General features: G+C 39.7%; 2 protein-coding genes across 3 annotated transcripts in view; both read left to right on the top strand.

The window, feature by feature from the left end:
* The first annotated feature begins 1,285 nt into the window (after positions 1 to 1,285).
* Positions 1,286 to 11,249, top strand: arhgap19 (Rho GTPase activating protein 19). Of its 2 annotated transcripts, none has more exons than XM_084932186.1 (12): positions 1,286 to 1,385; positions 2,183 to 2,457; positions 2,571 to 2,651; positions 3,618 to 3,827; positions 4,008 to 4,234; positions 4,781 to 4,867; positions 4,984 to 5,049; positions 5,407 to 5,613; positions 5,701 to 5,808; positions 6,073 to 6,186; positions 7,129 to 7,230; positions 8,496 to 11,249. In XM_084932186.1, the coding sequence occupies exons 1-12, from the start codon at positions 1,342 to 1,344 to the stop codon at positions 8,550 to 8,552; spliced, it is 1,578 nt and encodes a 525-aa protein (XP_084788312.1). In that variant the 5' UTR covers positions 1,286 to 1,341; the 3' UTR covers positions 8,553 to 11,249. The 2 variants fall into 2 exon arrangements, with proteins under 2 accessions (XP_084788312.1, XP_084788311.1); XM_084932185.1 differs by having other exon boundaries at positions 8,493 to 11,247.
* Positions 11,250 to 14,666: 3,417 nt separating this feature from the next.
* The window catches only part of slit1b (slit homolog 1b (Drosophila)), a 71,756-nt gene continuing 62,337 nt past the window's right edge, over positions 14,667 to 24,085 (top strand). The window contains exon 1 of the mRNA XM_084932184.1: positions 14,667 to 15,169. Within this exon, the coding sequence (XP_084788310.1) occupies positions 14,922 to 15,169 (248 nt within the window). The 5' untranslated portion in view covers positions 14,667 to 14,921. The remainder of the gene's footprint in view (positions 15,170 to 24,085) is intronic.

The raw sequence follows: 24,085 nt of genomic DNA, 5'->3' as shown, positions 1-24,085 counted from the left end.
CATTGCATTTAAGGCTTGGATGCTGCTTGGCCTTGGAAACCCATTCTGTGAAGCTCTCTACGTGCTGTTCTTGAGCTAATCTGAAAGCCACATGAAGTTTGGCGGTCTGTAGTGATTGACGCTGCAGAAAGTTGGTGATCCCTTTGGCCACTAACAGTTGAATGTTTAGTAGCGAGGAAATTTCATGACTGAACTTGTTGCACAGCTAGCAACATATCACGATGCCACGCTCAAATTCTCTGATCTCCTGAGAACAACCCAGTCTTTCACAAATGTTTGTAGAAGCAGTCTGCCTAGGTGCTTTATTTGATACACCTGTAGCCATGGAAGTGGCGTGTCTTTTCTTTCTTTTCATCACTTCCTGTAATGTTGCTGTCGGGGTTGTTTAAATGCACTTATGGAGCGTCTTAGAGACTGATAATGGATATTGTTGAATTTATGAAGACCTGTACCTGCTGCTGAATTATATGGAGCACTGATATAATACTGCCCTGAATAATCCAATGTAAATGGTTTTCAAAGAATTTCTGTCACTTCCTCATTATGTTTAATATGCACGTGTGTATTATTTTTTTTTAATATTTACAGCTCATGTCACCCTTTCATTAAACCAAAATACAATAAATTTAGGTTGTTCTCTTTCCAACTCTTGTTCCCTTAATTTGAGGTTGATACTATTACCAGCTCTTTTCCTCGTAAAAAACAATATTTTAGTCTTATCAGTTGAAAATTTAAACCCCCATTTATATGATCACTTTTCAACTTTTGTAACTGCTCCACATAACTTCTTCACAACAAACTAAATTTCTCTTCTTCTCCACGGTGCCCAATCATCTAGAAAAAAATGAGAACCCAATTCCACAATCTGTAGGCTGGAGCCTATGCCAGCTGCAATAGGACAAGAGGCTGGGTACACCAGGTTGCCAGTCTGTCGTGGCAGAGATCCATTCACACCTATGGGCAATTTTAAATCATATATATATATACTACTACTAATACTATCACTACTACTACTATTAATAATAATTATTATTATTACAATAAGGTCATACTTGACAAAAGTAACTGTAATTTAAAAAAAAAAAGAATTGACGCCTGGCTGTTATTTTATGTAAAATTTGCGGATGTATTTAGCTGAATGAGCTGAATATTTAGTTCATTCAGCTCTGTTTGTTTACTGATATCGTTTTCCTCTCTATTAACACCTAAATTCAAACTGACCAATCATAGTAAGAGACATGCAAATCATGGCCATCGTGTCACGCCCCGAGTTCGACAACCACCAATGGTTGACGACGTAGGCGGTGCCCAGAAGACAACAGCCGAGGATTCAAACTGAACATGGCTACAAGTAAAGCTGCAGATGAAAACACAGAAAAAAGAAGGTAAAAACGAAATAGGTTTTTTATATTTTGTTGGTATTAACACAGACGAGGAGTTAGCATTTCTTACGCTTATTGCTGAACTATGGAGTTTTTAAACTGCTAAGAACGCGTTATGTTAATGAGAGTGATAAACTGCCACTCTACAAGCTCGGTCATTTTAGTGTAGCGGCACAGCAGCGTGTCATCTGCTTGTCGTCGTCTTAATGCAGTTTAAAACACCCACACATTATATTAGTTACAGTTTTGGAGCAATTTAAATGTATAGCTACGTCTAAAAATATTATCGGATACTAGTGGGAACATCAAGCACTAGCAATGTTAGCTGAGTGGCTTGAATGTACATAATGTATTTGGGCTGATCTAATTCACATCAGCTAAAATGGATCTAGGTTAACATCTATAATATACACGTTATCACTGTCCCGCGTGTCTGTGTGTGCATTCACCTTCTTCAGAGGGTAAAACGAGCTAAATAACAAAGTAGTCTTGTTTGCCGTAGCTTACTGTCTTAAAGTTCTTATCAAACTTTGCTTGAGATGTTGAATTTTGAAGATCAGATGTATAAGACAGTTTGTGTACACCTTATTGCTGTTTATGTTAACATTTCCTTGGGTGAAACTGTGAATCCCAAATTGTTAAGGCCACCTTGGATGGTGACTCACTGTTATGGGTGTATCAGCAAATAGTTGAATGAGACACCAATTCCAGAGCCCTTTGGATAAAAGTGCTAAATCTAAATGTAAAGTGTCCTCCTCACACATGCAAGCATGTGTTAACCTTATGCATCTCCTCCTCAGCAATACAGTGTACAGTATGGTGATCAACCATGAGGAATCTCCTGGGGCTTCTCGTGCTGGCCGACCACCAGTCATCTTCAACCCAGACTTTTTTGTCGAGAAACTCCGCCATGAGAACCCAGATGTTTTCCTGGAGCTGGTGCTCAGTAACATTACTAGACTAATTGATCTTCCTGGGTCAGAGTTTGCACAGCTTCTGGGAGAGGACAGCCCCAAGACCCCAACAGGCGGAAATGGAGGATTTTTCCGTTCTTTCAACTTCCTTAAACGCAAAGGTCAGACACTCAGCTAGGTTACGACTGTGGTGAAAACTGAAAGCACATGCAGAATATGCAAGTTTATTGAGAGGGCTTTAATCTTTAGTATCTCCTTTTTCATGCTTTCACAGATAAGGGCCTTGTGTTTGGAACCTGTCTGACAGAAAGCTGCATGGCCCAGATGTACAAGCTTATTGATTACCTGAGTAAAAGTGAGTGATTTAAATGATATTTGCAGATTCCTTAATCAGTTGTTAATACATCCATGTCCTCTTCGCTCATGTAGAAAGCGACTACACTGGCTGCAACATTGGCCGTGTTTCATTTGTGAAGAGGCTTCCTCAGTTTGTGCACTCTTTTAGACAAACTCTCCTGAGGTCACAATCATGCAGTACATTCTTGGATTCAGAGCAGAATAACAAGATAATCAGTTTTGAAAGTTTAGCACTGCAAATTTTATTTAATATGTACTATATGTTAACTCTTACTACACGTTTGCCACAACTTCTTCATACTGTTCAGATACATTGACAAAACACACTGAGTGCAAGCGCAAAGAAAAAACTGACTTATTTTTAAAGCTTGAAATATCCTGCTAAATGTGGTGATTATTAAAAGACTTTAACAGTCAGCATATTTTCAAATTGAATACGTGTATGCACCATATGCATTAACTGTCCCAATCAGCCATATTAAATAGGGTTGCACAATTATGTGCAAAACGATTACCATGATCATTTTGCATAGAGTAGAAGTATTTCCATTTTTGGAAAAATAATTACAGAACAGGATAACGTCTGTTTTGTCTGAGTAAATTGACCATTTTATTGAAGCCTTTGTGTCTCCGTGTGAGTAGTGGACACACATCTTTGGCCACGTGGAATGCAATTGCATTGGGGATTTCACTTCATTGTTGCAAGCTAGTTGTTCTTGGTTAACATCACTTGCCCTAAATCCAAAATATTTCTGTACAATTCGGAAAATGATCTGTTTTGAGGGACAATAATTTTTCCTTCTGCGGTGCCAGACATTTGAATTCAGTTTTTATGTAGTGGATCTGACTTTTATTTACTTGTTTTATTTACTTGTGTTACTTGTTTTGATGCCATCCAGGAATGGTGAATCCTTAAACTGATCCAGAATGATGACATTCGATTATTCTGGTCTTGCACACTTAGATCTGCACGTTGAGGGACTGTTTCGGGTGCCTGGAAACAGTGTTCGACAGCAGGCCCTGAAGGAGCTCCTCAACAGTGGGGCTGATTTCAACCTGGAGTCTGGGGACTTTCATCCCAACGATGCGGCCACGCTGCTGAAGACTTTCCTGGGAGAGCTGCCGGAGCCCCTGCTGACACACAGACACTTTCATGCTCACCTCAAAATAGCTGGTAGGAATATAAACAAACACACATTTGGTTATACCTTTATTTTCTCACTTTAGAACAGAGGTACAATTTTTCTAAGAGTTTCTCATTTAATAATTCTGTCATGTTTTTGGTGAAACATTTGTGTTTTTAATTCATGGCCACTCTAATCTATTTTGTCTGTTTTAAATAACTTTTTTCTAGACATGACTCTGTTTGATGAACAAGGCAACAAGACCACGATGCCCAACAAGGAGCGTCAGATTGAAGCCCTGCAGCTTCTTTTCCTGCTCCTACCTCAGGCCAACCGCTCACTGCTCAAACTGCTGCTGGACCTGCTTTACCACACCGCCAAGCAGCAGGACAAGAACAAGATGTCCTCCTTCAACCTGGCCCTCATGTTTGCTCCACACGTCCTCTGGCCTAGACATGTAAGGGTCATAATTTACTCCATATTAAAGATTCTCAGAAAAAGAAATAAAAACTTTGCAAATTATAGATCAAGAGTGTCTTGCTCATTTTGGAAGCTAAATAGTTTTTACATCAGTCATTCATGGAGTGGAGGATGGCGAGTATCCTGATGGATCCCACTGAAAACATTACGTTCACATGAATAGAATCAAATGTTTGGGATATGCTGATGGATTTTAAGGGAATGCACATGTTTTGTAACACAGACTAAAAAACCCCACATTTTGTCTTTATTGGAGGGGGTTATATGTTGTTAGAACTTGGGCAATTTAAAAAAGCAGCATCAGTGAAAATAATAAATTAATACATTGAGGCTGATTCAAACCTAGAAAAATGTAACATGTAATCAGATCTTATATTACAGAGATTTGAAAAGCTTGTTAAATACATTTTGTTCTACATTTGTCTACATTTTCATGACAATAACCTATGAAGGTTAAAAGACCTGCATTTTTACACTGGTAAGATTTGCTAAATATTTTCTTCATTCTGTTCTCCTGCTCTAGATGACAGCTGGTGACCTTAAAGACAATCTGAAGAAACTAAACAGCAGCATGGCTTTTCTCATCAAACACTCACAGAAACTCTTCAGGGTGATTATAGACAAACGTGTGACTTAACAGCTGAACATTTTGAAAATGAATCAGGGTTTTAAAAATGTCATGTTACTGGTTTAGTGAGGCACATCTTTCTGCTGTATGTTGTTCAGGCCCCAGTCTACCTGCGGGAATACGCTAGAATGCATTTCATTGGGACCAAGGCTCTGCAGACCAAGGTTAGTGAACCAAGTTCACATTATGTTGCATTTCTCCTGCTTTTGAATTTTGGAACAATAAATTAATTGAAAAGACAATAAAAATTAAAAGACAACTTTTAAGTTGTTTTCTTCACTTCCTCTTACTTTTTACAGTCAGTGAAAAGTATGGAGATGGTTATGCTCAGGTTTGGTTTTAGCAGGGCAGGTTTGATGTCAAATTGAGGCCCCAAATTGTACCTGATACATCCAAGTGTGATTATGTGTGAAACCTTAAAAAGCATTTAGAATAAATGGCTGCATTAATGTGCAGTAATGGCTCTAATACAAACAGTGTGCCCTCAAGTGTACAGTCTGACTTGTCCTGTGCTCTGTCAGGATGATCTGGAGCTTCTGGCGACCAGCACCTCTCCTGCGCAGCGGACAGTACTACCTCTGAAGAGGGCAGCTGCTCTGGGCCCCGGCTCTCAGGAGCAGTGTCAGTCACCAGCTAACCAATATACAGAGGAGGCTTTGAAGGAGCTCTTCAGACACGTCCACCACAACATGCCAGACTCTGCCAAGAAGAAGAAACTTGTTAGACAGGTTCGCTTAAGGGTCTTCTTACTATACTAAAATCTGACAGCTCAGTTTCTTTTGAAATAAAATGTAATGTGATGTTTTTGTGTGCAGTTAGTCAAACAGACAAACTCTGGGACACGTACCAATGAGGGCAGCCAGGTCCCTCCAGCTCCCAGCAAGAAACACCCGCGTTCCCGCTCCTTTGGTGGCTTCATCAAGGTAATAAATAATTCTGGGAAGTCTTGAGAAATGAAGTTTAAGAATTAAACTTGATTTTTATGAAAATTTATATGCATTAACATAAAGAAGGAAGACAGTTCAGAAAACCTGTGATCACCAAATATTATATAAATATTAAAAAAGGCATTAATGGAAAAATCAAAGAGCCTACAGGTTGATTTGTAGTGCTAATAATGAAGTTGTACATATCCGTATGTAACTTTTCCTGTCTCTTACTGTTGCCCCGTGCTCCTCTGGTAACAGCGCAAAGCTCGAGGGGAGCAGCTGACAGCAGAGAGACGAGTCAGACACATCTCTCCTGATGCTCTCACCAGAACTGTAAGAAAATCTGATAAAGAGAACGACATCTTACAAGCAGTAAGTCTGTTTTTGTTTTTCTAACACTGACATTTTTGTATTACCCACAAAACTGTGGAGCACAAAATTTCACTTTTCCTTGTAAATATGATAACATCATGTGCTAAATGGTAGGGCTGCACGATTAATCGTTAGAAAATCGCGATCTCAATTCATACTTATGTGCGATCTCATTTCCAAATGACAACGATTTAAAAAAAAAAGAGAAAAAAAAAAGACGACGACGATTGTACCGCATTTTGATCCGGGACGTAATCTGCATGAAAACAAGCGCTCACTCTTCCTGCTCAACAAATGACAAGGGCGGAGCCTTATGCCACATGATACAGAAGCTGGCTGCTAAAATTGGCAGGGAAAAAACAACGGAGAGCACGTCGGGGATGACGAGAAAGTGACTGGAGAAAATCCGTCCCGGTCAACCACCCAAACATCAATAACGGGAACCTTATACAGCGCTTCCCTATACACGTCGAACTCCCGCAGGCACAAAGAAATTACGGAGGCTATTACTTGTCACCTGACCAAAGATATGGAAAATGATCAACACCCTAGACAAACGCTACACAGTGTCGTCCCGCAACTATTTTTCTGTTGTTGCACTACCTGCTCTATACACGCACCGTCGAGCAACGGTGGAGACGGAATTTCAAGCTGTACAACATTTTGCGGCAACGACAAAATGTGAGACATTTGTTGTTTTTATGTTTATTTATTGTTTTTATGTTCAGTCTCAACTGTTACGAAGTTGATGTGCAGTTAATAAGTGCAATAAATATTTATACTGGAAAAGAAAATCGTGAGAGAATCGTGATCTCAATTCTAAGCCAAAAATCGTGATTCTCATTTTATGCAAAATCGTGCAGCCCTAATAAATGGTATTTAAAGCCAGGACTCTGTCATGTCAAACCGTGATACTTTTGTTTCGTGTGTGTGTGTGTGTAGGTGAACAGTCCTTTGAGCGGTCCTGTGTTGGGAAAAGCAGGACTGGTAGTAAAAAACCCAGATTTTGCTTTTCACAAAGACAAAGCTCTGAAGTTTTCCAAGGTATTTCATCATCCACCCGTCTTTGCTTAATATATATTTAAAAGTCAATGTTCAAATTTTAATTAATTATTTTTCTTCCAGGCACTAATGAAAAACTGTTTATTGCAAATAATTCCATTTTGTGTGTTAGGACTGTCATTTTCCATATTTACTTTTTTTTTTTTTTTGTTTGTTTGTCTTTGTAGGAAGTTGCACAGGATTAACTTTAGATGTGTTTTCATTTCCTATCTTTAATACTATGTATGAAGATTTATTACGTGCATTAGAGTCTGTCACGTCTAAATGGGAATTTCATCTGCTTGTCTAGTTCATCTACTCTTCTCCAACCTAAAAGACTGAGCTTTTTAATTCGGAACCATCAGTGTAAACAAAGCATATTGGGCTCCATTACTAAATTGGGCTGTGGAATTAATCACATTTTAATTTCATTTATGAATTTGGCTTTTAGTGACGATAAAGAGGACGTGTCTCTTCTTCTTTTGGTTGCTCCCTTTAGGGGTTGCTACAGCAGATCGTCTTCCTCCATCTCACCCTATCCCAGCCCTCTGCATGTTCTCTGTCACTACATACTTGACTCTTCTCTGTGGTTTTCCTCCTTCCTGACAGCTCTATCTTTAACATCTTTTGCGCTATACATGCACTATTCGTCCTTTGCACATGTCTAAACCATTTCAAGCTCGCCTCTCTTTGTCAAACCACTCAGCTGGAAATGTCCCTCTCATACACTCACTACTAATCCATTCTGATCTCTCCCAATAAAAATCTGCTACTTCCTGTTCAGCCTCCTGTGTTTTTTGTTAGTGCTACTGTCTCCAAACCAGGTCTTGTAAACTCTTGCTGCTCTCCTTCTGTCATCCTTGACGTATGTGTTCACCCACTCCACCCTACCTGCTCTCTGATCTTCACCTCTGTCCACTGTCCATTGCTGTGGATGGGTGACACCAGTTAGACACATCATCTACCTGCACTATCTCTGCTTCTTGCAGAGATAATGCAAGAAGCAGATAATGAATAATCATAATCACATCCATTTTAAACACTGATGGTTATAATTTTGTAGGTACTTGCGTTATTAGAAAATACTTATTAATTTATAAAGGCACGCATTTTGTTTTTGTAACGTTTCATTCTGCTTTTGCGGTTTTCATGATTCCTCTGTATTATTGGTGGTTGTATGGGTGAAATAGTATTATTAATCATAGTATTATGATTGAATGCCAGCATTAACATTTCCACCTCTTTTTCTTCCATCCATCTCTCAGAAGGACTCGCCCTCAGATTCCAGGCTGTGTTGCTCTCCTTCTCAGGAGATCTCCGTGTAAAGCCCCACACCGCCTCATCTCAGACAGGACTTTGGCAGTATTAACTTTATTGTTGCTTTTTTTGTTGGTTTGTTTTCAGAGCATTATTGATGCATAGCAGTGAAAAAATTAGTCAGTACGGCCAAACCAATGTCAGAAAGTTTCTTTGTCTACTGCACTGTTTACAAACTATTACAAACATGCATGATAGTTTTTTTTCTTTTTTAGCTTCCATCAGTGAAAACTGTTGGTCCTTCAGTTTATTTGTTTGAATTGATTTCAACTAATTCAGGTGAAAAAAAAGACCTCAGATTAGCTGTTTATTTTGGTTATCAAGTGCAATATGAGCAGACTTGATAACCAGTTGCAATGTGTTACAATTTGAACAGGAAAAAAAGTCTACTCCATCCAGTTTGATCTGCTGAATAATTAAATTTGCACATAAAAGTTTTAAACCATTCGAACAGTGTCGCTTGCCACTAACCTCTGGGGTTATCACCCAGCTCTCCCTGAATGTGAATGGTATCAATCAATAACAGGATCCTGGCTTTGGTTTGGCTTTGCTGTTGGACCTGCTTGTGGCAGTCATCACTTAACATTCTAGCTACTGTATCAAAATACATGACCACTGGATAGCTGTGTTTACAGTCTGTTGTATAGAATATGTATACATGTTGTACAGTATGTTGTTGTTTTTATATGTTTTTAGACTTTGTTTTTATAAACGTCATTAACATGTTTGGTACGTCGTATTTTAACTCTTGGGTTACAGTAACTGGGTCATTGATTTTTTTTTTTTCTGTGCTGTGCTGCTGATCCAGAATCAGTGAGCTGGTCACCTTATTTTTCCCCCCAATATATGCAACCAGTGACTGGGATACTTCTCACTGGTCAAATATGAAATGCTGCATTCTCTGAATGCTTTATGGGAGCTAAAATATATATATTTTTATTCTTCATATATATTGTGGCAGGTTCTTTTTCTTAAAGGTGCTGTACTAATTCTATTAACTTGAAAGTCCAGATGCTGCTTGCTTCATCTTGTGTTTTCCTACACTTGTCAGTGTGGTGGTCTCCTGCTGCAGACAGACTCCAAATCCACAGTTTGCAGGGAGGGAAACATGGGAACTGCTGAGCGGTCACTAAACTTTCAAAATAAAATATTTGCACAGCGCCTTTTAATAAAGGTGGTCAAAGATTTGTTGGTTTAAGGAAAGTTGAAAGGATGGAGGTTTTGGCTTTGTTTGTTTGTTTTTATTATTTTTTAAGGTTATTCTGATTAAGATGAGTAGTAGTCTTTTACAGTCAGGTTCTTATTGTAATGGGTTTAGTGTCTTTGGCCTACTCTTGGGAAAGTACTTACTCCACTATGACTCTTATTACAGTAAGAAAGCAGCTACAGTTCATTTCTTTACCATTTTAATATCACAAAATGCTAAAACATAAGACTTCTTGCAGTCACGTGCCAGCACATAAGTGTGATTTACAGATGATTTATTTATTTTAGCACCAACGAGTCTGTAAACATGTTTGTCTTCAGAATATTTTAAAAAATCTGTTTGTGATGTCATAACACACATGACTTAATAAAACTGTAACTCACACAAAAGTTAAAAGTAAAATTTAAGCAATCTATCTTCCTATAAACTCTTAAAAAGGGTTGGTCAGTGTTCAAAGATCGGACATACACAGGCAATAAGTAATGTTATTTGCTTTGCCTTTTATTTGAGTGCATAAGTTGTTATGTTCCTTTTATTGTTTATTCTCTGATCTGTCGAGACAAAAGCAGATCAGCTTAACTGCTCAGTTCATTATATTGTGAGTACGAGCACAACAGTTCCAGATTTTCAGATTACATTACTAGATTTTTTTAATTACAAGTGCTGGTTTAAAATTTAGAGAAATGTGCAGTTGAATTTCCTAACTGCACAATTCTCCAAATCCACGATTTCTTTAAAAAAATGGTGTTGGAAAGCTGTTTCTGCTGCATCTTGTTTTGAAAGTACCGTGGATGTTGTTACAATGGGTTTGATGAAAGTGTATGAACTGTTGAACATCACTGATGGACACTGAAACCTTGCCTTCTCTTTGCTTTATAGAATTAACAGTCTTTAGAGACTAAATTGGGATTTCCTTTTCACTTTTCTACAGTTTAAGGGGAGAACTCCATTGAATTTTTTAATTTTTGCTTGTTTTGAATTAAGATATGCCTCTGTGTTGGAAGACCGTCTTTATGATGTGAAACTGTTTTATATGTGAAACACAACACAATAGATGTTTTAAGTCTCAGTGTTGCGTGTCTGTTAGATAATACATGTGAAACATTTAGTTGACTGCTTGCTTGCGGTGCATGGTCACTGATGAGTTCTTTGTGTGCTGTGAGAAAGCTGGAACACTGATAAATCCAGGTTTTACTAAAGTGGGCGGAGCTTTAGTTTTTACTCCAGAAGTTCGTGTGCACCTTATTCCTTTGTAATGGGGTGGGGGCAAACACACACACATGGTAACAGGTTACCTTTTCCTACTGAATTCATTATTGGGTTAAGTTTTCTCAGTTGTCTAAGCGCTAACTAATCCATGACTATTGTTGTATCATGTGGTGTAAACTGTGGTAACCTGATTGTTTTTGTATTTTAGTGTAAAATAAGCTAAGCGTGTACAGTGGTTTCCTTGGTGGATTATCCACTTTGCATTAAAACCTCTGTTTTCTACAGAAAACTTGTTTGAGTTAATGTTTCAATTAGTGTTTCAGTTTCAGGCTGGAATGATTTTGAAATTGAAGCCTTCGTTGCCCAGCAGCAAACACACAGTACCCTTAAATGCAGTGACAGTATTTGCCCACTGAAGGGTGCTGTTGAATAATGCAGATGTCTGTCTCCAATTGTGTTTTCAGATTAATGATATTATAATAGCTTCTTGTGTCTTGGAAGCACTCATGAGCCAGTTAAGTTTTTTTCTACATACAAATACACTTTAGCTTGTTACATATTGTTCACTGTTGCCATGAACAGAGTTTTTTCATGGCAGTATCACCTAGTATATTTCACTTCCCGCCCTCAGCATATTCGGTGATCAGTTGTTATCAATAAGTAAACGTAAGCCCATATTTCCCATGAAATTGCCCTTTAACATAAGATGAACTAAACAAAATTTTAGTATGGAAAACTAACCGAGCTTATCCCTGCAGTAATTATTCTATTAATTACACATACAGATTTGTGATTGAAGATTATGACAAATTGAAATACAAAATTCTCAGTGCCATTTTCAAAAGATTTTGTTTTAATGCAGTTTTATAGTAGAAGGATTTCCTGTTTGCATATATATCGTTAACTGTGCAGTGTGCTCCTTTAGTCCTGCACACAGATGAGTCAGAATATTACGACCGCCTGCCTATGTTGTTCATGTCCCTGATGTGCAGTCCAAACAGTTTGGACATGGGACTGCTGGGGGTGCTGTCCTGTTTCCTGACACCAGGACTTTGGCAGTGTATCTTTTGGCTCAGTCGAACTAGATTCTGCTCATCTGGACGGTTTCAGTGGGAGAAACGTTTCATCACTCATCCAAGTGACTTCTTCAGTCTCAGCTGACTGCGGGTTTCCCCAACCTTATAAACAGTACATTTGCAAAATGACTGAAGCTAGACCACTAAATGAACAATGGGCTGTGAGGTCAGTTCCTTGATCATTAATATGCAAATTGTCATGACCATTGATCAACAACCACTGATCAAAGACCATTGCTCCATGGCCATGAGTACCATTCACAGAGAGTTGGGGAATGGCTGCAATCACAGCATTGTAAGATGGCGAAAGATGAACCCTTAGGCCACTTCCTCGCTTCAGAGATGGTCTTTCCCTTTTCACGTAAATGGTTTTCCCAACCATTTACGTGAGACTGAAGAAGTCACTTGGATGAGTGATGAAATGTTTCCCCCACTGAAAACGTTACGTCCAGATGAGCAGAATCAACCTTTTGGGATTTACTTAGCTGGATGACTGAGCATGCATCAAGACATAGATTCGGGGAAATTTGCCTTTGTTGTCCTGTCATTTCTGAGCGGTTTTGTTGACCCACCTGAACATCACGTTGTAATGAAATAACTGATGTTGCTTCACCTGTGAGTTTTATGTGAATGTTTTGGGGACTGCATCGTTTATACCACCACATATTCATACATTGATTTAGATTTCCAATGTTTGTGCAGTATGTGTTCTCTAATTTATCAGATTTACCAAATAATTTAATGGCCAAACTAATTTCATCAACATTTAAGTCTTCCCTTGTTTTCAGGATTAAAACTTTTATTGACAAATTGCATTACATGTAGGGAAAAACACTAGAGCTTTTGGGAATTGATGCCTTTGAGACAAAAGCATCTGCTCTTTACTTCCAGAAATCAATTCAGACGTGTCTGCAGTAAAAGCTCCCTCCCTGCCTCGACACCCACCCCTGCCTCAGACATCTATTATGACCCTAGAAATAAGGGGGACCACCCCCTGGAGATGTCAACATCTTGTCTCCCTCTCTTTGTTACCGAATATGGCCAAATGAGTCATTCAATTCAGTTGCACAGAGGAAGCAGCCGGGCTCTGCCTGTGGCCAATTTGTTTTCCATCACTTCTGAAGTGCGGCGGGTTAAATTAACCCGTCACTCCGAGTCTGCCAGGAGAAGACAAAGTGAGGCCACGAGCAATAATCACTCATGTATAGTGGTAAATAAAAAGCTGGGTAAACTGTGCCCTCCGGGTGTTAGCAGTCACACTGAAAAGTAATAACAAACCAGATCTATCTCTGAGAGAAGCTCTGACTACACTCCACAAAACTGTTGTATAAAACAGTGTGAATCAGGAATACATTTAAGAAGGGATACAAGCCAAAGAACTGATTTTTTTTGTTGACATTTTTCTTCTTATAATGCACCAATAATGCTGTGCTTTACTTATAATACAGCTGATTGGCAGAACATTACATTTAACAACAACTTCTTCTTCTCCTTTTTAACATTTTTTATTTATTTTTTGCTGTAGAAATCTGGGGTTTATTTTACTGTTAAACTGAAGACCTAAATAATTCATAACTTAGAAGAACAAATCAATAAATGAGCAAACACTGTTTCCTTGTGGATTTAACACCTTGTCACTGGTTTTACTGTAGATTTGCAGCTGTAAGTGGTTTTTCTTCACGGTATCCCTGATTTTTTTTTCCCCTGCTCCTTTTTTCCTTGGTAGTATGGTGATCACAAAAAGCTGAAGCCAGGGTTTCTGTGGAGACTGGGGAAAAAAACTCTGCCAGGCTCCATTTGAATTTCAAAGCCTTGCCAGTGAATTCATAATAGACTTCTGAGTAAGCTCTGGCAGCTTATGGCATTCCAGTTATGCCAGTCTCACCCCCCCCACTTTCCCCAACCAACCCAAGTTCCTGCAGCTCAGTGTGCAGTCTTGGCACTGAGCCGTGGCCAAAATAAATAAAATAAAATATCCCAATTAATCCGCAGTACAACTTCCAACCTCTCCTTTTATGTCACATCTATTGTTCTTCCTCTCCACAAATAGTTTCTCCTTTTCGGTTATATTTTTTCGTGCTTCGTGGTGATCACAATTTACTCTTCCCTCTCTCCCTCTCTCCTTTCTCATCATGTTCATGCAGCCTCGGGCTCTTTTTTTTCCCCAAGGGAGGAGACCGCATGTGGGCGAGCGAGATAGACAAAAAGAAGGAGAGGGCAAGAGAGAGAGAAAGGCTGCTGTCACCTTCAGTGATGGTGGCGGCTCCCGCTACTGCTGCCACTGAATAGATGTGAGTTCACTCTGGGTACTGGTGTGTGCGTATGCGTGTATGTGTGGAGTTTGGGGGGGGGGCATAGGAGGAGTCTTGCTGCTGTTATTTGTAAAAGCTTTTGATGGATGATTACTCTGTGTGTGTGAGATAGAGGGAGTGAGGGAGTCCCCCCCTCCACACCCCCTTTCTTTTTCTTTTTTTTCCTAGTGGCTCACTGTTCAGTGCACAATGACTCAATGAAAAGTAGAGGGGAGAGGCGAGCACACTGTACAGCTGCATGAGAGAGAGAGAGAGAGAGAGAGAGAGAGTAGGAGAAGAGAAGCCAATTGGAGGGAGCTCTAAAGCTGGTGACAAGTAGAAGAAGAGGACATACTCGTATTTTTTCCCTCCTCCTTTATTTCCCTGAAAGGCCACTCCAGGATCAAGTGGCAGTCGTTCAGTTTGAGCTGAACTTCACTTGGCTATGCTGCTGTCTCAGCCCCTTTAAACACTCTCCTGCTGTTTCTCACTTCTGTAAAGAGGTAGTACTGGTCAGTCATCCCGGGCAGAAGGAAGAGGGTAGGATCTGTTGGCTGGTTTCTGCAGTGTTGGGGAGCTCCGCAGGAGAGCAGAATGCCTGCTGGAAAAAGAGGGGATGTTGCTGGGTCAGGAGGCTGCGGGATGATTGCAGTGGACACAGGCCGGGCTCCTCAATCTTGGATGCAGGTGGTGTTGGCGTGGAGTGTTACGGTGCTGTTGGCAGGTCACGGAGGTGCAGAGGCGTGCCCCACTCCCTGCAGCTGCCTGAGCAACACGGTGGACTGCCATGGCCTGGGGATCCACACTGTGCCCAAAAACATCCCCAGGGGCACTGAGAGGCTGTGAGTACATATGCATTTATATTTTACTGCACCTCCGAGGACCAAATGTGTATAGACACATAGTAGGATGAGGGGAATCCTTCAAAGTGACGGCATATAGCTGCTCTTCACTTAAATAAACAAGGAGCTATTTAAATCTATGTTAATTATGAGTTTGGGTAAAGGTTTGCTTTATAGGTCAAGATATCAGTATCTGCAGGAATATAATCTCACGTGTATAATTGTTAAAGGGCAAAAATGAGAAAACAAGGATGGAGTTTCAGAGTGAACAGGGTCTACAGTGGATGATTTAATTATCAGTATAGCCCACTCTTTTGAGGCATTTCACAGTACGCGTTGCATATTATTTCTTGTTTGTGTCAGTGTATATTCTGTTGTGGTGTCTCTCTTCATCTGTTGCCTGTTTAACCTCAGAGAACATGCACACATGATTGATCCACTTGAGTTTCAGGATTCAGTTGCTGCTCAGCAGCATCATTTCTCCACATCTCGTTTTTCCAGTTATATGTTTAACTTTAAAAAAAAAAAAACGATACAAACGATACGATACATCTTTTCAAAAAGGATGTATCGTAAAACTTCAGAAAACTTCTTCTCTTCCCCGGGACTTGTTTTTAATCCATTTTCTTCTGTTTCTCTTTTTATTTACTATAATATCATGTCTTAATTTTTTAGTGGGTTTTCTTTCAGTAGGGCAAATGCACTGTGGAAGGAAAGCAGTGATAAAGAGTTCTCCTGAGCGCTGCACACATACCTCAGTCTAACGCAGTCAGTGCACAAATGGTAGGCAGTGGTAATGATGTGCTGGCCCACATCACATTAAAATTTACAGATTTGCTCAATATCGAGGCACCTGAAAAATAAGCACAGGAAGAAATTTGATAAATCTGAATCTATGTTCCTCGCTTGCAAGTCATAATCTGCACTGTATTTTCAGACCAAATCTATCATTTAGGCCTCTGTAATTAAAAGTATGTATTTTTAGCTTTAATAGAATGTCAGGGCTGACCTACTGATCTGATTTTGATGAAACCAATTTATAACGGCCCTTACATACTTACATGCTGTACAAACCTTCCTCAAGTGATTGTGGTTTAGTTGTTGGTTTCTTAGGTTTATAAAAATGTCTAGTTTTACAACAACCTGTGAAACACCATGGTAGGGTTTATCTTCTAATGCAGTAGATGATGACTGCTGGTAAAATCTTGCTGCATATCTTTGCCAATGCCGTCTTGTGCTCGGTGTCTCGGTGTGTGAATGCTACATGTTGGCGCAAATTATCACCTTTACCAATGAGCCCTCTGTTTTTGACTTTGATGGACTGCCTCTGCTATGACTCTATGGTGCAGTCAAATATTAATTTCTGTCATCAGGTTTGTGGTCTGCCTTTTTTGGCAATTATTCGTGCAAATAAGCACAATGCACCTCAGCAGTGGACCCATGGATGCAAAGCAGTGCTCCAGTATCAGCAAACACAAACTCCGCCGCAGTGAGGACAAATAAATTAGGAGGTACTTAATCTGTTTCTCTCCGCCTCTGAAGGTATGAATTGACTGGTTGTCTCAGTGCCTGGTGAACATGTATGTGTTTGTATATGGTGAGTGTATGTGTTTATTTCAGGTTGTTGAGTGCCTGTGTATGAATAATTGATGACTTTCAGGGGTGCCAGCAGAGAGATACATTATCCTTGGTCCTCTCTGGTTTACTGTAGCGTGGAGGATGTTTTCCCCTCTAAGGCTAATAGCTTTATGATCGGGAATGGGGGCTTGGGCTCTCGGTCAAAGAGAAATGGCCTGGAAAAAACTGTGAGCCTGTAGACACACTTGCCCATTTTTCTATTTATGTGAGATGGTGAGATATTAGATGGTGCTCTGCAGGGTGAGAGTAACTGACACAGTGGTGAAACTGAAAAATTTCACAAAATTTTATTGCCATCAATGCCGGGTTCATTTAGATGAGCAGAAATGGGTAATAATATAAATTCTGCCTCCAGCTTGGTAATGTGGAAATGAATGCAGCTGTAGAGTTTTTATCTTCAAATGTAAAGCATGTTGAGGCAACTGTTGTTGTGATTTATATACTTATATACATAAATGTGTAAATGACATTGGTGCTCTGGATACTTTCCATAGAGATTTTGTGTTGGACAGAAACTCTGATAGATACTCATGGTGGGATCTATAACCAGAGTAAAACAAAGACACTTTGATGTTTAGTTTTTCAGTCTTTGACTTCCAGACTCAACGTTTTACATCTATTTTCTTTGGAAGGCACCCAATTGTTTTCTCTCCTACTGGAGGTGGGATAACCTGGACAGCTTCTGACTCCGCTTCACTAATGCAATCTGATCAATATGGATGTTGGTTTAACCTGTGCCGCTGTCTGAAATGGGTATCATGCTCTTATTTCAATCAATCAGGCTTTCTATACATAGCCAATGTGACCTTTTGACCCCTGAGTTGCATCTTTATTCCACATTCTTCCCATCACGTGGTTATGTAGACTCAGGAAGACCCTGCCCTGCAGTGGAGAGGAACGACTCATTAGACAGCTATTTGTTAAAGGTCTTGTCGGCCAATTAGCATGTAAAGTGATCTGAGTGTGTGTATCAGCTGGACAGCTAGCCACTGGGGGAAAGAGAGTCGGCGTGATTGTGTGTGTGTGAGGGAGCAAAAGAGGGAGAGAGAGTGTATACAGTAATCCCTGGGCGACAGCCAGCAATAAGAGGGTCATTTATCAACGTGACTGCACCAGTCAAACTAAACACCCCTCCTCGCTGGGATTGTCATGGCAACACTGAAAAATGGATGCCCCTTTGGGCCCTGATGAGCATGGTTATTTGAGAAGAGGAAAGTGTGTGTGAAAGCCATAGAGAGGAAAATCTGTGAAGAAATGCCGATGAGTACAGGAACGTGTGCGCTGGGACTGGACAAAACACTGCACTTATGAGGTTTTTGTGAAGGACTTTACTGAACACTTACAGATTGTTTTTGGAGTTTTCTGGTGCTGATCCATTTAGTTTGTGTTTAATCCAGATTAAATTATCGTCATAAATCATAAAAAAATTGTGTTTTTCCTGCTCTTGCTTTCATAACCAGGGCTTAGAGTGAAGTGGATCAACTTATAAGAAGGGCAGCATGATAAAAATAACCTAACTGTCTGACAAAAATAAATAAACAGTCAGTTAGGTACAGTTAGTCAGCGTGATTCCTGGCTCAAAACTGATCTCTGGGGGCTACATATAAGCAGAATCAGTGCATGTACATTAAAGCCAATAAGCTACCACACGAGTTAAAACATTTGTGTTTTCCTGTTTCTTCTGATATGAAAAAATTTCTGTTGTGCTTGAGTTCAACTCTAATTAACAATTCTCACTAGGAAGATAATTTATTTGTATTGCTGCTCATTTTTAAAGGTGTCTAAAAATTCTTTCTTTACTAATTTCACTGTAAAAAGTGTCTCTGTGAAGTCTTTAAAGGAATTGTGTGTGATTTTGTGGAGAACACAACTGTGAAGTAAAAACAGAAATTGAGAAAAAGCAATGATTACTTATAAAGGTCAGGATGGTCCATTAAATACTTCATGGCACTGAAAAGTCAAAACTGTCGCTCCCTATTAGGAAATTAACTTAAATGTAGCAATTAATGCACTTAAAATGTCCCCTTATACCTTAATACATGATGCAATATTAAATAATGTGTCGATCAAATGATCAGTAAACAAACACTAAATTTAAAGGACGGCTAACTTGTTTGACTGGACAGAATGTGGCGAGTTTAGGAAAATCGACGGTCCAGTAAACTAATAAGCCACCACACCAGATACCTTGAGTATTTCTCGTTATGTTCCTTGTGGATATTTACAGTGTGGACATCACTCCACCTTTTAGTAGTTGGCGTGAAACTGATGTTCATGTGACTGAACTTACTATTTTCATGAGTCATGACAGAAAATGTATCGTAATATTAAACACATTATATTCAAGGTGTGACCTCACTGAGTTTGTGTCTAGTTTGTCTGTAACACTGAAAAGCGTTTGTTCCAGGACTGGCATTTCTTAATTAGAGATAATGCACATTTCTGCTGTTTTAATCAGCCAAACAAAAATGGTCTACACTCTTTAAAGTGTCTCCTTGTGTCACTGCGAATGAATCCAAAACACAATTAGAAACACGAAATCTTAGAACAAACCTAAACTCAGTGTGCTTGTATGTGGGAGAGAGTGTGAGAAAGTGCAGGTTAAGGTCTGTGTCAGACTCTCAAGTTGATGGTCTTTGTGTCTAAAGGAGAGAGAAAAATAAATGTGCGTGTGTGTGTGCGCGCGCTCACAAGTCAAACGTAAACAACTGAACGAGCCAGTCTCCTGCCACGCACGGCAGCCAGTCATGCACTGCAGATTTAAAAAGCACACTCCTGGTCTGTTTATTTCTTTTCCTGGATGGCATCATTATATAAATTGGGCATAAATCACTGATGAAAATGTTAATCAGAATGTCTGCTTTCATAAGTATGTGTGTGTCATTACGGGTAGCTGCCAGCAAGACTGCTAATTGAGTGTGCGCAGGATTACTGTTAGCGCCCGACGCAGTGAACAAAGAGCAGGAAACCGAGATGTTTCGTGCATGCGCGCGCACACACACACACACACACGCACACACGTGTGGCAACTGGTTTTGCCACTAATGAGGAACTCTAACATTAATTCAATGAAGATTTACCTCTCACCATAAATCCAGATAGAGATACAGATTTAGCTCGAATGACCCTAACCTAACCTGGATAGCTACTTACTTTAGTTACAAAGAAGTGAAGAGCTTAATTGTGAATATTTTCCCCTTCAGTATTTGTTCTGTTTTACTGTCAATTTCATATTTTCCTTTCTTTTTCATTTACACTGACGGCCACCTCAGCTTTTCCCACTGCCCCTCTTTCTCTCTCGTTCTCTCTCTCTCCACATCTCTCATCTAACCATTCTTCCTGCGGCCTCTCAGTGGAAAAGGTGCCCCTAATGAAGTGCCATTAGACCTGTGCATGTATGCTTGACTCTTAATATTAGTCTCATTCACCTTTGTGTGACTGAGGAGAAAGAGAGTTAACAGGAGAAAGGAGCAAAAGAAGTGAGAAGGAAAGCAGGATGAGAAAGAAAGAGTTTTTTAAAAGTTGACAGGAAAAGAAGAGAAAATGTGAAGGAGAACAATTGGTAAGGATGGGAGATGATGAAAGGCATAAGAGTGATAATAGAAGAGGGGAGGAGAGAAAACTGAAATCGCCTTTTACATCTGCAGTACAGTTTAGTGTTGACTCGGTAATCTTTCACAAAGTTGGTTTTAGGCAGATTGTAATTTATCAATAAAAGCTGCCTGGTTTTCTTTTCATGTCAGGAAATGACTTTGTTCCGAACAGCAGAATTTTTTGCTGCCACTCTTTATTTCATGTATCCGTGAGTCTCTGGGTGGAATATTGGTCATGATCAGATCTTGGGCCAAATGAAGCACTTGAGGGCTGGCTGGAAACAACCCGTGAAACCTCCTGCTCCGTAGCATCTTGTACAGATTGTTCTGTTTTCATTTCACCAACAAAAGAAAGAGCCCACCCTGGGTTGCAGTGAGAAAGGCAGGAGGGGACATGCTTGGAGTTTCAGTTGATTTTCTACTTCTACCTCAGTTTTTCTTCAGCTTCTCTTGATGACAATTAAGCCAGTTTGATGTGTGTTTAGACTTATCAACATCAAGAGCCTGACAATTCAAACTTAGCATGATGTATCTCTCCATTTCTAATAGAACTGTGGTTTGTACATGGCCAGCTGAATATGATCCTGGTCTGTAACACACCATTGGCACCAGCCTAGTCTCACAACAAAACATGAAACAGTCATGAAAAAGCAATAAGTTTTTCTGCATTCATGTACAGAGCAATCACATTTTATAGCCTAGTGTTCACAAATTTATAAGTAATTGTTTCAGCTTGGCACCCCAGCCTGACCGACCCAGGCCTTAGAGCAAGGGTGGGGAACTCCAGGCCTCCAGGGCCGGTGTCCTGCAGGTTTTAGATGTGTCTTTGATCCAACACAGCTGATTTAAATGGCTAAATTACCTCCCCAACATGTTTTCAAGTTCTCCAGAGGCCTGGTAATGAGCTAATCATTTGAGTCAGGTGTGTTGACCCAGGGTGAGATCTAAAACCTGCAGCACACCGGCTCTCGAGGCCTGAAGTTCCCTACCCCTGCCTTAGAGTCAATCCATATCTCAAAGTTACGGATCTGTACTTCACGTCAGAAGCACACATTTTGTCCAGAGAAACCAGGTGGCCTTATCAGCAACCAAGAAATCAAAGCTTTAAAAGACATAATAGCAGTTGTATTTTTACCCAAGTTGTTGCTTATGTCTATGTTTAATCCTAACCAAGATATATACTACAAATGATGTGTGAGGTGTATGACTTGACCTTGGGTGTTTGATGTAAGTAGCGCCTGACCTCTGACCGATTGACCCCTGTAAACACTTTTCGACTGGGTTTAAGTCCTTCATTCATCTCTTTTGTAAATTCTGCTCATATGATGCTTTAGAAGGATCATCTGTGGTATGCTCATTGGCTAACGACTTGTGATTGATAAGTTATTTGCAAGCATTTTCACAGTCAGCCCCACTCTTCTTTATCGCATCCATTTGAAAAAACGTGTTTTGGCATTAAGGAAAACAGTTATTTCAGAGGTTCAGAATGGGACTTCATACACCACGAGAACAACATTTATCTTTTATACTTTTTATGATTGAGATGGCACAACATCCTTGGAAACGCACCTGGCTTAATTAGCTCCTTTAATGTGATGTTTATCTCTAATAAGGTCTGGAATTCAATCACAGCTAACCTAAAACAAAATCAACAGACGAGTTTAAACCAGGACCAAAATGTACAAGAGCAGTAACTGAGGACAGCAAAGCAGCAGTATATTAATAAAAAGCAAACAACAAAAAACAACAACCCCAACTATAAGTCTGCAGCCACAAGTCTTTTTGTGTCAGAGTGATATAAATGTCATAATCAGACACTGGACTTGAGGGTCTGTGCAGATGCCACTACACCTCTTTTTTTTCTGACTGCATGGGCTTGTCCATGAAGACATTACATTACATGAAGACATTACATTCTGAACGATCTGCAGATCGTTCAGAATGCTGCAGCAAGACTTTTGACGAAAGCTTCTAAATTTTCACAATATAACACCGTTGCTTATGCAGTTACATTGGCTTCCTGTCGAATTTAGAGTCCATTTTAAGATTTTGGTTTTAACTTTTAAGGCTCTTCAACAAGAAGCACCACCATATATTATTGAACTTTTACAGCCCTATGCCCCTAGTAGGTCTCTGAGGTCGAGTAGTCAGGGCCTACTTGTCACTCAGTATACGAGACTGAAAACTAGGGGTGATAGAGCTTTTGCTACTGTGGCTGCCAGACTGTGGAATTCGCTTCCTCAGGACTTACGATCCGCTGATTCATTGATTACTTTTAAAAAACAGCTAAAAACACATCTTTTTAAAATTGCTTTTTTCTAACTTTGTTTGTATCTTGTTTGTTTTTTTTTCTTTTTATAATCTGTTATATTTTGTAAAGCACTTTGTGATTTCTATCTAGAAATGTGCTATATAAATAAAATTTTACTTACTTACTTACTTACAGTCCACCATCCGCGCATTGAAGGCGCCGGACTTCAAAGATGTATAACAGGATTGGCCAGTGGGCTGATGTGTCTCCAGTTGTCCGCGTCTGTGTCGACAACATTTATGATCAAGTCTGAAAGGGGGGCTACCTGGCAGTACACAGAAGCAACCGCATGTGTTGGGTTCTGAATTCCAACTCATAACAGCTGCACTGAAAAGATGAATTTAGTGGCCAAGTTTTCTTGGGTTCAACGACAATAAAAGTCTAACAGCATAATGTAAGGCTTGTACCACTGAAAATCCTCCAGTGGACCATTAGTTTCTGCTGGGTAAATTAAAACGGTGCCCCCTTAAATGCACTGCAAAGGCACAAATTCTAGTAAATTAGTGCTCACGTATTTTAAAAAATCAAATAAAAATGAAATTCAACTACCGAAAAAAAAGAGAATACTTCTTGGATGGCGTCTTCAAAATTAAGCGTCATTGGCTCTAAATTTGCCTTTTCCACCAGTACCTACTCAGATCGGCTCGACAGGCTTTTCTGTTGGGTGGCTAGGGTTCCAAGCAATCAGAAAATGTGATGTCAATAGACTAGATGCCACCGATTGGCTAGTAAGTGGGGTCACTCGATGAGTCACGAGAGCATCTCCTTCACGAAACCCGATATTTTTTAAACTCGACAACATTACAGGACTTTTGGCCGTGTTGCTATAATTGTAACGCAAAACGATCGAAACCAAGTAGAGTCGAGTCGAGTCACATCGAGCCAAGTAGGTACTAGTGGAAAAGGGCTATTAGCTATCATGCTCCATCCACCTGGAAACACAGTTTCTGTTAGTGGACTACAAAAATGGAGGCTTGCTAGTCCTGAGATTTTTATTTTACATTTAGAAAGACAAAGCAACAAAAACATATTTGACTTTTTAGCTAATATATGCCTGTTACCTAGTCAAAGTAGGCAAAACAATTCATAGCTGCATTTAAAGAACTTAAGTGCATTTCTAGGTGCAGCAGTTATTTGGTTACAATGCAGGCTTTTGCATTGTTTTATTTCAGTGCTGTTTTCATGGTGTATCTGATATCCTGCTGATAGTGTTGTTCCTGTGTCATTAAAATAATGTTAGAGGATCAACATCTGACCAATTACGTTGTGATGTCATAGCTTTGGAATTTGGAGGGGAGAGAAAGCCTTTGCCACACGACAACTCTCGTCTAGAACAAATGGTTGGTATTCCTAATGTTTTCTTTATTATTTTAT

This window comes from Perissodus microlepis, chromosome 6 (genome assembly GCF_051167445.1).
Source record: "Perissodus microlepis isolate ML-2025 ecotype Zambia chromosome 6, ASM5116744v1, whole genome shotgun sequence".
Classification (NCBI taxonomy): domain Eukaryota; kingdom Metazoa; phylum Chordata; class Actinopteri; order Cichliformes; family Cichlidae; genus Perissodus; species Perissodus microlepis.
This window is presented reverse-complemented; position numbering and strand designations above follow the sequence as displayed.

Excerpts from the sequence above, each read along its gene's own strand:
- arhgap19 (XM_084932185.1), top strand. The coding sequence starts at position 1,342 with ATGGCTACAAGTAAAGCTGCAGATGAAAACACAGAAAAAAGAAG. Across the intron at positions 3,828-4,007 it reads TGCTCACCTCAAAATAGCTG|ACATGACTCTGTTTGATGAA; the intron begins GTAGGAATATAA and ends ACTTTTTTCTAG. Across the intron at positions 7,231-8,492 it reads AAGCTCTGAAGTTTTCCAAG|AAGGACTCGCCCTCAGATTC; the intron begins GTATTTCATCAT and ends TCCATCTCTCAG.